This window comes from Pseudorca crassidens, chromosome 7 (assembly GCF_039906515.1).
Source record: "Pseudorca crassidens isolate mPseCra1 chromosome 7, mPseCra1.hap1, whole genome shotgun sequence".
Classification (NCBI taxonomy): domain Eukaryota; kingdom Metazoa; phylum Chordata; class Mammalia; order Artiodactyla; family Delphinidae; genus Pseudorca; species Pseudorca crassidens.
Window position 1 is genome coordinate 51,162,326 of NC_090302.1, and position 17,108 is coordinate 51,179,433.

The 17,108-nt window shown below is 42.6% G+C and overlaps 1 protein-coding gene across 1 annotated transcript in view; it reads left to right on the top strand.

Annotated features, from left to right (window-relative positions):
- The first annotated feature begins 638 nt into the window (after positions 1 to 638).
- DOCK8 (dedicator of cytokinesis 8) overlaps positions 639 to 17,108 on the top strand; it is a 221,854-nt gene continuing 205,384 nt past the window's right edge. Inside the window, exon 1 of the mRNA XM_067744237.1 lies at positions 639 to 1,079. Within this exon, the coding sequence (XP_067600338.1) occupies positions 1,027 to 1,079 (53 nt within the window). The 5' untranslated portion in view covers positions 639 to 1,026. The remainder of the gene's footprint in view (positions 1,080 to 17,108) is intronic.

The following is a 17,108-nucleotide window of genomic DNA, read 5'->3' on the forward strand; positions in this document are numbered from 1 at the left end:
CCATAGCCACATGTGGGTAGTGGCTACCTACTGGACAGTAGTGCAGCTTTGAACCAAACGTATCTCGATTTCGTATTTTTTTTAAGGGTCAGTTGACAAACAGAGGCATTACATACGGAGTGCTCTAGCAGAGTAAAACTTAGAGCAAGTCGGTAAACACAGACTTTTCCACTCCAGTGAGCACTGGGACTTTTCTGATATTTTTCTTGAGTTTGGGGCTGGACTTCTTCATTACACTTCTCGGTCTGAAGCTGAAATAAACAGGGTTGCAGCATATGCTTGAATCACAGGAAAGTGCTGTGCACTGTTTCTCCAGAGAAAAGCATTTATCTCCAGGTTTAAAAAAATTGTTTATTCCTTGCATGGACTCGTATTATTTAAAGTCACCCCAATAAGGATGACGGACATACCGTTTGCGAAAGTTGGTATGTCTCCTGAAGTTTCCACCAACGTTTTTTTTTCTTCTTCTTCTTGTTAAATTTAAGCTGCCTGCTCCAGGGCATGGTGCGAACACTTAACAAGGCCTGGCGCAAAGAATTCCAGGGTTGGTTTCCCGACCTCGCGCCAGCTGTGCGGGGCGGGCGGAAGGCGCGCGTTCCCAGCTCTTGCCCACAGGCCTTTGGCAGCCTCGCAACTTCGGGCAGATGGAGTTTCCGGCCTCGCTCAGTGGTCGCCGGGTCATCCGCCCGAGCTCCTTTCTGCCTGAGGTCAGGGCCCCGGGAAGAAGCGCGCCGGCGGTCCGAGCATCCGGAGGGCAATTCCGCGGTGGGTCCACACCCTCCTCGCGCTCCGCTCCCTGGGCGCCGGGCCGGGCGCCGGGTGGCAGGGCTGGCCGCCGCAGCTCTGAGGTTGGGCCCTCCCCCGGGGTGATTTCAGCGCTGAAGGTGGAAATGCGGAAGTTTCCAGCTGCGACTGACAGATGAGGCTCGCGTCCCGCTCGGCACGTGCTGCTGCAGCCCTGCGGCGCACCGGGCCCCCGCTGGGCGCCTCACGAGACCCTAGAGTCCGAAGAGCCGCCGGCGCGCCATGGCCACGCTGCCGAGCGCAGAGCGCCGCGCGTTCGCGCTCAAGATCAACAGGTAAGAGGCGCCCCGCGGCGGACTCGCGGCCGCACCGCCCCAGCTGGTGGAGTGCGGCGCCTGGGCAGCTCCAAGGGGTGGGGGTGGAGGTTGCCGCCGCCAGAGTCCCAGGGAGTCCGCGGGGAGGCCGAGACACGGCGGGGGGCCCGGGGCCTCGAGGCGGCTGCGGTGGGGCCGTTGAGCGCGGGATGGCCCGAGGGCTGGGCTCAGCCAGCTCCTCCCCGAGAATCCCAGTCCCCCTGATGGTCCTGTCACCAGTGCCTCTTCCCGGAGCCACGTCCCCAGCCCCGCCTCGCCCGCGCCGCCCTCGGGGTTGACAGGTGGCCGGGCCCGGGTAGTGGGAAGGACGCCCGGTTAGCAGTGCTGGGCACGCCACGGAGATTCTCATAAACTGCGCCTTGCTTTGAGGCTGCTCCGAGAAGGGGCGAGAGAAGAAGTGGTTGAAATGAGGAGAGTTTTGCTTTGAGGCAGCTGCTTCAAGATTTCGGTTGTTCTGAGGAGGACGCTTTCTCCTCTTGTTTTATTTTTCCAGAAAAAAGTTTGGCTCCTACTGACATCGCTATTTTTATTCTCTGGTCCAAAGGAGCCATGAAGTGGAAAAAGTGATTTTTTAAATTCTCCGTTTAAATAAACAAAAAGGAATGGCCTGTGGCTGACATTTTTACATTTCTAGCACTCCAGCAAAGAACTAAGGACATAGATCCAACCCACCATCCAATTCATAATGAAAATTGCACAAACTAAATGCAAGCACATCTACTGCTCTCACTAAAGGTGCTTTAACTGCAGTTTTTCCTCCACTGAAAACTGCCGAGAAGTGTTTGGAGACATTTTTGTCGTGCCCTGAGAAATCTAGACTGTCTGGTTAAAAGATAATATGAAATTCATCCTGAAGGGTCAACTTATTATTTTACTACCCTCATTGCTCTAGGATTAGTTAGTCTTCTTTTAGCTGAGCCTGTGAAAGGCTAGTTCCACAGTCCATTTTTGTGCTGCTAGACTGTGAAGAGGTTTCAGCCACGGGGAATTAGAAGCCCGGAATAATGAGGTGGTAAGGTCTTGCAGAGGGCATATTGAGCTTTACTGGCCTTTTTATTTCCACCTGTTGTGTAGCTGTGAGCAAACCATTTCTCTTACCTTACTATTTCTTCATCTTTAAAATGAGTTTAATTATTATTGTGTACTGTGTATTAATGTTGGAGGCCGAAAGGTAGTAGTCAAAAGGCATAAAGTATATCAGGGATTTCCCTATGGGGATTTTTTTCTGCATCGGGTTTCGTGCCTGTTGCCATGCAGGAGGGGCAGTTCGTTTGGGGGCTGAGGGAAATCAAACTGAAGTTCCTGATGGATGTACCACTTGTCATAGCTGCTGCTCTTCTGTCTCTGTGAATTTCAGGTCAGGTGGTATGACTGACAGAAATATGTTAGAGCCTTGGGGTTGGGTGGAATTAATCTGAGGAGAGCAGTAGAACCTGCACTGATCCCTACAAGGCAGTCTTGAAAGCAGCAGTGGGGTTGGTGTAGCCTGGGGGTTCAGAATAAAGGCCCTTTCTGACTTACTTAAAATGGTATGGATGATCTTATTTGCAAAGCAGAAATAGAGACACATAGAGAACAAATGTATGGATACCGAGGGGTAAGTGGGAGGGTGGGAGGAATTGGGAGATTGGGATTGACACATATACACTCTTGATACTATGTATAAAATAGATAACGAACGAGGACATACTGTATAGCACAGGGAACTCTACTCAGTGCTCCGTGGTGACCTGGATGGGAAGGAAGTCCAAAAAAGGGGGGATATATGTGTATGTATGGCTGATTCATTTTGCTGTACAGTAGAAACTAACACAACATTGTAAAGCAGCTATACTCCAATAAAAATTAATTTAAAAAAACAATAATACCTGTGTAACCATGACAAATACTAGTCTATTAATCCAACGAAACAAGATAATCAAAACTGAAATAAAAACAAAGATTCTAAAAAAAAAAAAAGAATAAAGGCCCTGGCTGGAATCTCATCTGCTTACCGATTGGCTCTCTGCACCAGACTAGCTGTGTGACACTGGGCATGCTATTTAACCTCTCTAAACTTTGAGTTTTTATATGTTGAATGGAGATATTCATCGTATCAATACCTACCTTGTATGTTGAGAGGATTAAGTGAAATAATATATACAAAGTGCTTAGAGTGCCTGGCTCAGAATAAATGTTAAATAAATGCTAGCTGGCTTCATCCACATTACTATCAGCTTCATCATTGTCGTCATCATCTCCATTGCCACCAACTTGAAGATTCTAAGAAAGAAAGGTAGGAAGGAAAGCTGAAGCTGGAGAACTTCCTGTGCAGGGACCAATGGGCTGGGAACAATGATGCCAGTAGCAGGTTGGAGCCCCCTTGGGGTTGAAGTTCTTGCTCATATGTCTTCCATCTCTGTGCTGAGGATACCAGACACACCCAGTGAAACAGAATGCATGATGCAATCTGACCAAGAAAGGCCCCCCTCAAGTTAAATAAAATTTAAAATGTTCCCTAATCCTCAGGCAAAAATGAGGATTGGATATTCCTGTTTAGCAGGTTCTATTTTCCCTTTGGAAGCATTTTGTGTACTGTGTAGAGAGTTATGCAGAGGAGCTTGGCAGAAATTATTGTTCAAAGGAATGGATTAATAAGGGCATACCTAGTATTAAGATAATATTAAAATGCATCATTTATTGATCATTTAGTATGTCCCAGACACTGTATTATGTGCTTAACAGATTATATTGTTAGATTCTTACAAAAACCCTATGAGACTCACCTGACGTCTCATACAGAAGAAGAAAATGAAGCTTGGAGATGTAGTTGCACAGGCCATGTAATTTGTTCAAGGCCACACAAACATCACACGCAGAGCTGGGATTACAAACTGCTCCAAAGACTGTTCTTAATTGGGCATGTGCTATTTTGATCCACATTTCTTAAGAATTTCCTTTAAAAGCAAGTAAGTAAGTAATTAAAAAAAAAAAACCTTTCAGTAGCAGCATTGCAAATTGTTCTGATCAGTGTTTAACATGTAAACAAACTGTGATGTTTTGCAGTTTTGAAGTTGGAAAAGAAAATATTTTCCCTTGCATGCCTATGTACTATTCTTTTTTTAAAATAGATCAACTTAAAAAAGTAAGGCAATGTTGCAAATATGGCCATCAGTACATTCAGCATATTTTTCACCTTTCTACCCTGAATGATACAAACTATCATTAAAAAATGTTTGTGGGGTTAAATCAATGTGCTTCCTATAAAGGAAATACTCATATCTGATATATTAAAAATTTTACTTGTAAAAAGCTGAGTTCTGCCCATACCAGCCTAAAGAAAGAGTGAGCAGACTACCTCACAGTAGGAAAAGAATGTTCCTCATTGTTCCCAAATTCTTTGGCTTCCTGCAAGCAGCATTGCCCAGTCTAGGGGCAGGACCAAAGTGAAGGAGGAACCTGGGAATGCCCACCAGTGCCCATTCCCCCATGATTGCCCTGGCTCTTTCATATTCTTATGAAACCTAAATTTCCATGTGTTGGAAATCATCATAGGATTTTTTTTTGTTTCATTTTGAGCACCAAGTGTAATTGTATGATGTGATCGTATGATGTGTTACAGTTGAACATCTCTCTAGAACCCACAGCTTGGGGAGATACAGGAGAAAAGATCTACCACTGAATTTTTCTAAGCTGGAAGAGTAAAGTTTAATTTCTTATAAGTGTTAGATATTTGTCTTTGTTTCAGTTTAATTGTCACTAACTTCCTGTGCGCAAAGGAAAGACTACATCTGAATTAAGCAGTTCATAATTATGTTTGCATTGGGGAATTCAGGCACTGCTGCATTAAGTGTCATAATACATTCCTTGTATGAGCGCCAAGTCTTATCAACTACCTTTCTTTCTTAGTAGCGTTTAGGGCTTTCGTGTGTTATAAAAATTATTATTACTATTCTGAAAATTCATTAAACAAAATCTTAGTTTCTTTCAAACACAGGATATAGAACTAGATCAAATATTAAAGTAATGTAAGGACCTTGGGTAAAGAGAGGAAATATGCACAATGTAGAAAAAATATTAATGATCCTCTGGACATTAAGGATTGAAAGGGGTAAATAATAATGACTTATGCTTGTATAATTCTTACTGTATGGCAGGTATGGGTCTATGCATATCATAACTCATTCACCCCTGTGATGTAGGAACAATTACTATCTCCATTTTACAGATGGAAAAACTGGGCACTAAGGACTTATGAAAATTGTCCAAAGTCACAAAGAGCTAAGACCAGAGCTGTTATTCAAATGCAGGCAGCCGTGCTTCAGAATCCTCTCCCTAAACCACTATACACCATGCTACTGTCTCAGTTTTTTTTTTTTTTTTTGCTTCTCACTGTTGTGGCCTCTCCCATTGTGGAGCACAGGCTCCGGATGCGCAGGCTCAGCGGCCATGGCTCACGGGCCCAGCCGCTCCGCGCGGCATGTGGAATCTTCCCAGACCAGGGCACGAACCCGCGTCCCCAATGTACAAAGTGACATTGACATTGACAATGTAATGAGATCATAACATGACATTGTAAATCAAGTATACTTCAATAAAAAAAGAACAATCTCAATAATTTTCGGCATAAAGACCAGAACAAGAAGGCGGCACTGAGCTGTTCCTGAGAAGTGTTTGCTAATTTTGTCTGCAAAAATGATGCAAGCATAAAATATATGTATTCATATGTCTACATGCACGTCTGCAGTGAAACAGTGCTATTCTTTAGTAGTGATGGCAGAGCAGGATGTGGTTGCTTTCAGAAATTGCTTCATTCATCGGACGTGTTCTAGACCAAAAACCACGAGAAGAGGCTTCAGGCAATTGAACTCAGAATTTTGGTCTTTCACATTCAGAATCATTTTATTTTTGGATTCTTGGAAAAGCTCCACTTGAACTTCAGTCATCTAGTACAATAGAAAGAACCTTCTGCCAGGGTGAGCTTTTCAATTGGAGTTCTTTGAGCTCTGACAATTCACATGTACATGTAAAGTCAGTGTTTACTTCTGCATGGCAAAGAAAATATAATTATGTCATGTGGTTACCTAGGGAGAGAGGAAGAGTTCAGGGGACCAGGTCTCACATCTCCACTCCCCACACAGAGCTAGTGATGGAATGAGATGATGTTAAAAACACCTCAGCCTTCCATCCTCTGTAACAGACAGGGATGTGACTACTCAGACTTCTTGCTGGAGGAAGCTAAGAAAAAAAAGTGCTTAGTTCTATTCAGTGGTAAACACCAGGTGCTTATTCATGTTTTGGTCAATAATCAGTGGCTAAAGCAACAGGAATGTGCTATTCCTTTTCCCAAGAATGTTCAGTCTAATTTATTACCAATCAGCAGCTATAAAGGTTCTCTAGGCTCTAGGAAATTACAACAGAGTTTATGCAGTTGTGGTTAAGTGTGGTCCCTGTGCTTCTAGAGTTTGCACTTCAGTAGTATAGTTTGCTACATTGACAACTTAGGGGTATGCAGAATAAAAACAGAATGATATCTCTGAAAGTATATAGGAAGGCATCTGTATGCAGGGTGCGCTGAAATCAAACAAACTGGCAAAGTTGGCCTAGGGTATAAGACCATTATGTTATGTCCCACTGTGTTTAGATCAGATGCAGGATCAGAAAAGCAGAAATGGCAATGGCAGAACCAGTGTTGCATCCACATTCTGTTCTCTCATCCATGTTCATCATTAAAAGTAGGAAAGTACAACAAGCAAAAATTTCTATTACCCATAAGTTATAGCTCTTAATATTTGGATGTACATCTTTCCACTTTTAGAAAAATGAGATCACATTGCACATGTTTTATGCTGTATTTTTTAAATTTAAAAATATGAACTCTCCATGTTCATCCATGTAGAGCTACATTATAATTTACATAGGCTGTATAAAATTGTGTTGATTAGATATACAGTGATTTATTGAATTAATTCTCTATGATTGGGCCTTAAGATAGTTTCTGATTTTTTTATAATACTGTACAGAGCTTGATGAACAGTTTTATGTATATATCTTTATGTGTTAGTGCAAATACTCCCTTAAAATTTCTAGAAGTGGCATTGCTTGCTTAAAGGAAAGAAGCATTTTTCAAGCTTTTGCTACACATGGCCAAGTTGCTTCCCAGAAAAGTTATACCTATTTACACGCCTGCCAGTGGCCCTACAAGTTCTCATTTCCTCACATTCACACCCCCGCCTGGTTTTATCATTCTTTTAAGACTGTATTAGAAATCTTGACCCCTTCTCTTCAATGTCTCTTACCTCTTCCTATTCAGCTTCTCTCCCAGATCCCTGTATGACGTCTGAAGTCATTCTTTAGGGATTAAAATAGTTGTGCAATATAGACACTACCAAATGTAAAATCCTTATGGGGATATTTGGGGCTTGGTAAAATTGCATGGTTGGGCTGATTCTCCCCCGTTTGATCAGGGAGATGTAGTTCCTCTATTGTACCACACCTCAAATGAGGCAAACTGGGAAGAAAGGCCATGGATAGAAATGTTTTTCCCCAAATCTCTGCTTTGCCTTGTTGCTACACAGGGCAATACTCAGCACACAGCAGACATCTTCTTTGTTGGAGCTGTTTGAGTTCTCTGTAGTCAGTTCTGTGCTGTGTCCTCTGAACACTCAAGAGAACTTGGGGTCTCATCAAGAAGTTACCCCCCTGAGGCCCTGGGTTGTTAGGGTTAGGGGTGCTTTTTGTCCTCATGCAGTAATTTACACCAGAATGACCATCCCCTTTCCCTTTTGCTCGTAGAAAAACTTGGGTTCAAAGTCCACTAAAAATGCACTTTATCCTGCTATTTACCGTAAGTGTTGTTTCAAGGCAATGCTGGCCTTCTGTTCTCTATGGGAACAGGATTGCCTCTGGTTTGCTTTACCTACTGGTATTTTACTTTCATTCTAAATCACTACCTGTTCTCACAGTATCCCTTTAGAAGGGGTATCCAATTTGCCTATTTTTTAAAATTAACCTTTATTGGAATATAATTGATTTACAATGTTGTGTTAGTTTCTGCTGTACAGCAAAGTGAATCAGTTATACGTATACATATATCCACCCTTTTCTGGATTCTTTTCTCATATAGGCCATTACAGAGTATTGGGTAGAGTTCCCTATGTTCTGCAATAGGTTATTATTAGTTATCTATTTTATATACAGTAGTGTGTATATGTCTCCAATTTGCCTATTGTATCTTATTCTCTACCCAATAATTTCATTCAACTCACATGAATTTTTTGATTGCCTATGATTCTCTCTAGGCATTATGAGAAACAAACAAACAAAAAAACCCAAACCGCCAAAACAACAAGTTTATGCCCCCAGAATTCAGCTGGAGTGAGCAGATTCACATAAGTGAACACAAGAGATGGTGTTTGCTTGCATGGCCAGGTGAGGGTTAAGGGCAGGAATGAAATGTTGACATAACTCAGAGGGGAAGGAAGGAGTAGCAGCCCTAGAGGGTGAGGGGGTGAGGCCTCAGCCAGGCCTGAAGGACAGGGAGGTGATTGACAGATGAAACTGGTATAGTGCGAAGAATGGGTTCGAGGGGGCTCCACGAGAGGGGTAAGGAGGCAGTTGCAGTCATTCCGACGTGAGGTGATGTCTGGGATTAGGCTGGCGTTAATGAGCATGGAAAGCAAAGGGTCTGCGTCAACAGATACTTCAAGGGGAATCAGCTGGACTTGAGAAACAACTAAATATTTATTCACTGGCTGATTTCATGCATATTGATTGTAGTCAACTATGTGCCTGGCAGTGTGTGTTCTAAGAGGTGAGGATAGAGCAGTGAATAAGCAGACAAGGTTCTTGTCCTGAAAGAAGTCATTTTTCCAATGGGAAGACAATAAAGAAATAAACCAGGAAATGAAAAGGAAATAGCAGGTAAGATATGGTGCTATGTATTTAGAGAATGTAAAAAGGGCCATGTCAGGTGTGTGGATACCTTAAGATGGAATGGTCAAGGAAGGCATCCCTAAGGAGATGAGCTCCGGCCAGGACCAGGCAGGGGAGTTAGTTAGCAAGTGCCATACCCAGGGCAAAAGTAAGGCTGATGTGTTGGAAGAAAAGAGAGCCAGTGTGTCTGGATAGAGTGAGTGAGGGGGGGTGGGGGTGGGGAGTGGTAGAGATGAAGAGAAAAGTAGGCAGAAACGAAATCACAAAAAGGCACTTAGGGCTTCCCTGGTGGCGCAGTGGTTGAGAGTCCGCCTGCCGATGCAGGGGACACGGGTTCGTGCCCCGGTCTGGGAAGATCCCACATGCCGCGGAGCGGCTGGGCCCGTGAGCCATGGCCGCTGAGCCTGCGCGTCCGGAGCCTGTGCTCCACAACGGGAGGGGCCACAACAGTGAGAGGCCCGCGTATCGCAAAAAAAAAAAAAAAAAAAAAGTCCTTAGAAGCCGAGGAAAATGTTCAAATGTTATTCCAAGTGCAATGGGAAGGTTTTGAGAGCAGAGGCACGATGTGATTGACCTCTGTGTTTAGAGGATCACTCTGGCTCCGCTATGGAGAAGAAATGAGCAGAAGCAAGGCCAGGTGAGAGGTAGTACAGGGTCCAGGGGAAAGGTGACTGTGGCAGGACTGGAGAGCCGAGAAAAGAGGGAGAGAAGCCGTCAGCTCTGAGACATATTTTGGAAATTGGGTTGATGGATTAGATGTGGCATGGAGAACAATGAGAAAAAGAGGAATCAAAATGTCTCTCAGGTTAGAGTTATGTGTGGATGTTGATGCTTTTAACAGATAAAAAAGGCTGGATGAAGAATAGGCTTTCAGGCTGAATCAGGAGTTTAATTGGGGACATACTAAGATGCATATTAGAAATTCAACTGGAATTACCTATTACATAGATTTTTGTGTTTTTTTTTTTTTTTTGCGGTACGCGGGCCTCTCATTGCTGCGGCATCTCCCGTTGCGGAGCACAGGCTCCGGACGCGCAGGCTCAGCGGCCATGGCTCACGGGCTCAGCCGCTCCGTGGCATGTGGGATCTTCCCGGACCGGGGCACGAACCCGTGTCCCCTGCATCGGCAGGCGGACTCTCAACCACTGCGCCACCAGGGAAGCCCTGGAATTACCTACTACGTAGTTTTATTCGGGAATCTGGGGCTCAGGGGAGAGGTCAAAGCTGGATATTTAAATTTGCACATCATTACCACATAGAGGATATTTTAAAATAATGGGGAGAAAGAAACTATTAGAGTAACCTTGTTAAGTTTTTTAACAGCCACAAAGCTATTTGTATAGTATGGTATCTTTTTCATGGAAAAGGAAATATGTGTGTGTCTCCCTAGAGAGATTAAATAGATTGATACATGTGATAGGGAGGTGAGCAGAGGGACACGTGCTAACATGTGATAAGTGTTGGATAATACCTGGGTGTTAGGATTATTGGTGATTTTTTGTTTCCTTGTATGCGATGTGTGTGGATGTATATTTGACAAGTTTTCTTCAAAGAGTGTTTTTGTAATTGGGAAAACTAAAGTTTATAAAAGAGCTAACACAAAGATTTCCCTCCTGGGGAAATTGGATAAAGAGGATGCCAATGAGAAATTATGAAAATTAGGACCTTGAGTTGGTTTAAGGAGGATGATTTTGTGCTTCTCTTGTAGAGTTTTGTTTAAGAGAATATAGTAGATTTCACATTTCCATATATTTGCTCTCCCTCCCTGTCAGAGGAGTTTACTTTTCACCTTGTTGAAAGTGATGTGGCCACTTTGAGGTGTGCTTTCAGAGCTGGCTGCCCTTGGTCATATCATTGCTTCCTTTTCTATACAACCAGCAATGTTCCAGACAGAGGCTGATCTGTCAACCTGTGTCCTAGCGTAGAGACAGAGCAGAGCCACAACTGGTCTCTGGAAGTCTTTGTTTTTATAGGCCACTAAGATTTTGGGATTATTTGTTAGCACAGCAAAACCAAGCCTACCCTGACTAGTACAGATGAGCATAAAATATACAACATTTCTAGTGGGCAGTTTGAGATACAAGGCTTGCGGCTTAAATGATAGGTCAGGATGGAAAATATTGATTAGGAAGTCATCGATACGATGGGGCTGGGAATGAAGAATGGACACATTTTCTAAGTAGGGACGTAGACTGGGAAGAGAAAAGGAATGGGCCTAGAGGGTCACTGCTAGTTGGTGCAAGAGAAGAGCTATACGGAGAGGAGGAAGAATTTGACTAAGATGTGGCAGACTGGGGTGGTATCAGAAAAGGGAGGTAACAGGGCAGTTAAACAGGTCAGATGCAAAATTATGAGGACAAAGAAAGAGGCATCCGATTTGACTCGATGGTGATCAGTGTGAACCTCTGAGACAGCAGTTTTAGTGGAGCTGTGGGGAAGGAAGTCAGATTTCACAGGTTATGAAGGGAGTCAATGCAGAGGAAATGGAGGAAGTTGGTAGAGACCACTCCTTTCAAAAGTTTGGATCAAGCAGAGGAGAAGTGGGGCAGCGGTAACCAGAGGCTCTAACAAGGCTTTGACTTTCACACAAATATCACACGCAATGCTAACACAGGATTCTTTCATCTCAGAGAGAAAGCATGCAGTTGTTTTTTTCCCCCTATAAAATAAGTCTTACATGTGACTAAAGACATTTAAAATACCTGATACTGTCTAATATATCATAAATTTTGCTTGGCACTAACAGTAATTAAGATAGTCAACTTAGATATTTTCTTCCTGGGAGATTTTGAAACTCAGTGGCACTGTCATATAGTATCTTTAAGAACATGGTTATCCTTTCTGTTTTATTTTCTTTACATTTATCTTCATACGTTTGAAGTACAAAAATGATAGAAAGAGTACCAGTATTAGCTACATGTTAAACAAACCACATGTTGTGCATTGAGTTGTGTCCCCTCGAAAAGATTCCTAAGTCTTTGTGAACGTCATCTTATTTCGTAAATAAGATTTTTGCAAATGTAATCAAGTTAAGATGAGGTCACACTGGATTAGGGTGGACCCTAAATCCAATCACTGGTGTCCTTATGAGAAGAGACACAGAGCCACACAGAGAGGAGGCCATGTGAAGACAGGCAGAGAATGCAGTTATGTCACCACAAGCCAAGGAACACCAAGGTCTGCCAGCAACCCCCAGAAGCTAGAAGAGCAAGGGAAGATTCTTCCCTAGAGCCTTTAGAGGGAGCAGGTCCTGCTGACACCTTGATTTTGGACCTCTGGCTTCCAGAACAGCGTGAGAATAAATTTCTGTTGTTTTAGGCCACCAGGCTCATGACAATTTCTTATGGCATCCCTAGGAAACTAATAGAGTACCTCAAAGTTTATTCACTTAAAGCAACAGCAGTTCAGTGTTTCTCATGATTCTGTGGGTTGGCAGTTTGGGTTGGGCTCAGCAGTTTGGTTCTGCCGGTCCTGCTGTGGGCATCATGTGGCTGCAATTCCCTGGTGGCTGGACTGAAACTGGAGCAACTAAGATGGCCTTACTCACAAGTCCAGGGCCCTGGGGGGCTGCCTGTCCCTCTGCACATGGTCTCTTTTCCTTCAGAAGTCAGCTCCATATTCCTTGCATGGTAGAGGGGACATTCTAAGAGGATGAAGATGGAAGCTGCAAGGCTCCTTGAGGCTTAGTCTAGAGCTCCTACAACATTACTTACACCACATTCCTTGGTCAAAGCAAGTCGCAAGGCAACCCAGCTTCAAGGGGTGGGGAAGTAGACTAAGTCTCTTGATGGGAGGAGCTGCAAAATATTTGTCCATTTTAATCTATTACAGCCCCCAACAAAAAAAATGATCATATCCCATTTCAAATTGCACATATTTAAGCCAAAGGTCTTTGTCATTCTCTGTTCAGATCACAATACCCATTTCACTGGCAGAGAAACTGAGAACAGATTAAATCAACTCCTTCAAAGTTACCAATGAGTCATGCTTTGTGAGAGACTTTTTTGGCCCATGGAAGACAGCTATATATCCGCAAGAGCTAATCACAGTCCTGCCTGGAGGCAAGTGAATAAACAGTAACTTCTTGGGTTTCTCTTAAATCCCATAATGACGTTGATGGAGCCCAGATTGCAGAGCTCTCTTGTCCAGAGATGAAGCAGCAGTTTGAGGATATCAGAGAAGGAAGGTGCTTGAAAATTGCTGTGTCATTCAAAGGAGCAGGATTTGAGACTAAATTAATTGACTAGGAAAAGGGCCAGTGAGCTCTTTATCCTCAAGAGTTACCAAATGGGCTTAGAAATTCAGTGACTGCTCTGGTCCAGTGTATGTTCTGGCCTGGGAATAATTAATGAGAGTAGAAGAAAAGAATGGTGCAGAGAAGCAGAGAGATCAACCTGTTAGGAAGGTATGTGCTGTGCTCTTTCTTAGAAGGTTCTCCCTTTTATGAGTTAGGATTGCTTTTAGCTGCTGCAAGGAACAGACAATCCCACTGAACAGTGGCTTAAATAAATCAGGGGTTTACTTATTTTTCTTGAGTAGGAAGAATTCCAGTGGTTGGCAGTTTAGGCTTGGTGTGTGAGTCCAAAATACCACGGGAGACCCAGGTTCCTTGTGTCTTTGTGTTCCACCATCTTTAGTGTGTGGCTCTCATCCTCATAGTCAGAAGATGGCTCTTGAGATTATACGCATTGAAGGAATATTGAAGACAGAAAGAAGAGGAAAGGCCAAAGAGGCATGTCAGCGAACTTTGCTCTCTTTTCAGGAACTTTCCCAGAAACTCCCACAGTGACATTTGCTATATACCTCATTGATCAGATCTGTTACTCTACTTATAAGAGAGGTTGGCAAATGTAGTTTTTATTAGCCTGGCACATTGCCACCTCCAACAAAACTAGGGTTGAGTTAGAAGGAAGGGGATAATGTCTATTGATGAGCAACTTAATGGTCTTTGCCATTGCTCCCAGCAGTTGCTCTGGGGACAAATTAGTGACAGAACTTCCATTGTGGCAACATGGTGCTTCCATCCCATTAATACTTGTAGCACATTCAAGCTCATCTAATTCCAGGACCCTGGCCTAATGAGGAGGGATATCCAGGCTTATAGGTCTAGTATTAAATTAGCTGTTGTAACAAATAATCCCAAGACCTCGGTGGATTAAGCCAACAAAATCTTATTTCATATTCATGTCACAGTCTGATGCAGGTCAGGTGGCTCTCCTCCAAGCAGTGACTCAGGGACCCAGGCTGCTTCTACCTTATGGCTCTGCCATCAGAAAAACTTTCAGGTTTTTCTGATAACATTCAGCTGTTGGCCAGGAGGAAAAGAGAATGAAATATTGTGCCTCCAGTTCTTAAATACCTCAACTCAAAAGTGGTACACATCACTTCCACTCACATCCCATTGATAAGGACTACTTACAAGTCCACTGATGTGCAAGGAAGGCGGGGGAAGAGAGTTCTTGTCCAGCAGCTACTTTCCAGCAACAAATCTTCACTGCAAAAGGGGAGCATGAATCTTTGGGGGTCAACTAGCCATCTCTGCTACAGGGTCCCAATCACAAAGGAGGAGCCATTAACAAAATTCAATAAATGCATGTGTAGGACTGGTTTGCTGTGTGTTTGGTGGATAGATAAAAGCCATTTAAGCAAATGCTGAAAGCACCTGAGATTCTAGGAGGAGATAATAAGAATACAAGGCATAATTATCCTTTTAAGGCAGGTGACTGATAGTTAAAAAAAAATTTATTTTAAATCTAATTGCAGTCAAGGACACCAGAAGTGCTATGTACAGCTGTATACTTATTGGAAACTCTGCAGATTGACAAGGAGCCAAGTTGCTCAGCCATTTTTTTTTTCCCCGAGAACAATCAGTTTTAACACACTTTAGGAAAAACCACAAGATGAAGATATTTTTAAAGCTTTTGAGTGATTAACTTAGAATTAATATTTCACTTGACAGGAAATAAGATGTTTCGGATGTTAGAGAAAGAAGCATTCTAAAACTTTGCATTCCCACTGAGGAGTAACAATGTCATAGTCCAATCTCCCCTCTGTGACAGGAGAACTCTGATGAGAAGCTGAGTCACTTTACTTTTCGTGACTGGTTCCCTTTGGGTCGGTTGAATTCTCTTGTTTTTTTTGCCTTTTAATCATTTTAATAATCTGTGAAATCAGTCTTCCTTATTCATGTTAACAGTTGTAGTAATAATAATAATAACAACAACCCACAGAGCTCTCACCACAGAGAGAAAACAGGTTAAACCTTTGAGTCAGGGTAGGAGGAGGCAAACAAGTCAGATTCCTGTCCCAACCCCACTGATTCCCAACAGGAGCATTTTTCAGAAGTTCTTTAACTTCCCCGAGTCTTAGTTTTCTCATCTGTAAGACAGAAATATTAATAATACCAACATCAACAGGGTCAAATGAAATAGTATCTGTGAAAATGCCACATAAATCAGAGAGCACTGCATGCATTTTAATAAAACATCTATAAAATGGGAATAGGTGCCGTGTTTCTGTGATCAGTCGATGAGGTGACATATGTCACACGCCTGGCACAGGGTCTCACACTTGGTCACACAGGGCCTCAGAAAAGAAAAATAAAACACATATGGACGAAGTAAAATACACTGGAAACGAGAGATGGAGAAATGTTAAAAACAGCAACAGCAACATAAAATAAGGGTTCAACTCATTTACATGTACTTTTTCCCCAAAAAGTAACTCTTTAGAAAATCTTGGAAGTTGTATAAGACTATAGAGGGAATTTGGTAGAGTCACTTAGGTAAAGCATGTCATGTGATCACCAGGAATGTTTATATGAGAGATGGGAAAGAAATAAAATGTTGAAAAAACAGAACCATTGAGGAGAAGTGGTTCATCCTGAAGAGTAGCAACGGTAGTTAGAGACTGGAGACCTACAGACATGCTTCCTATCCTTTCCTAAAATGAAAAATGGCTTTTTATTACAAAAGCTGTATTTGTGAATTATGGAAAAAGCAGAAGTGTACATAGCAAACAATTCTTTTTTTTAATTAATTAATTTATTTTTTGGCTGCATTGGGTCATCGTTGCTGCGCACGGGCTTTCTCTAGTTGCGCTGAGCAGGGGGCTACTCTTCGCTGCGGTGCGTGGACTTCTCATTGCAGTGGCTTCTCTTGTTGCGGAGCATGGGCTCTAGGTGCACGGGCTCAGTATTTGTGGCTCTCAGGCTCTAGAGGGCAGGCTCAGTAGTTGTGGCTCGTGGGCTCAGTAGTTGTGGCTTGCGGGCTCTAGAGCACAGGCTCAGCAGTTGTGGCGCATGGGCTTAGTTGCTCCACGGCATGTGGGATCTTCCCAGACCAGGGCTTGAACCCGTGTCCCCTGCATTGGCAGGCAGATTCTTAACCACTGCGCCCCCAGGGAAGTCCCACAAACAATTCTTAAATGAAAATTATTTCTAGTTTTTTAATCTAAAGTTAATCACTTTTAATAGCTTGATATATATAGTTTTCAGATACACACAAATACATGCATCATTTTTACGGAATTAGAAGCATGCTTATATACTGCTTTTTTATTTAAAAATATATAATGAACAACTTATCATGTCACTAAATATTTTTGCATTACACTTCTAAATGAATGCATAATATTCCATTGTGAGGCTAGTTCATAATTTATTTAACTAATTCTCTTTTGATCTACATTTATTTCCAGTTATTCACCACTAGAAACAGCACTTCACTAAATAAATTTATGCATTCAAATTTACTTACAACTTTAATTATTCCTCAGGATAAATGCTAGCAATCAAATCACAGACTCACAGGTATCCGTTTGTATATATATATATATATATAGAGAGAGAGAGAGAGAGAGAGAGAGAGAGAGAGAAATATTTCCTTTATATTGTTGTCCTTCTGGAAGGTTTTGTGTGACATCTGTCTTTAAAGTGAAGTTTAAAAATATTTGAAAAACATAGCATCCCTGAACTTTGCCTTAATTCGTGGGAAAAGTTATTGAAAGATGGTTTGTTTTCAAATAAGTATAACTGGTAAGGTCAGTCTTTTATATATGACATTAAAAAAAATCAAC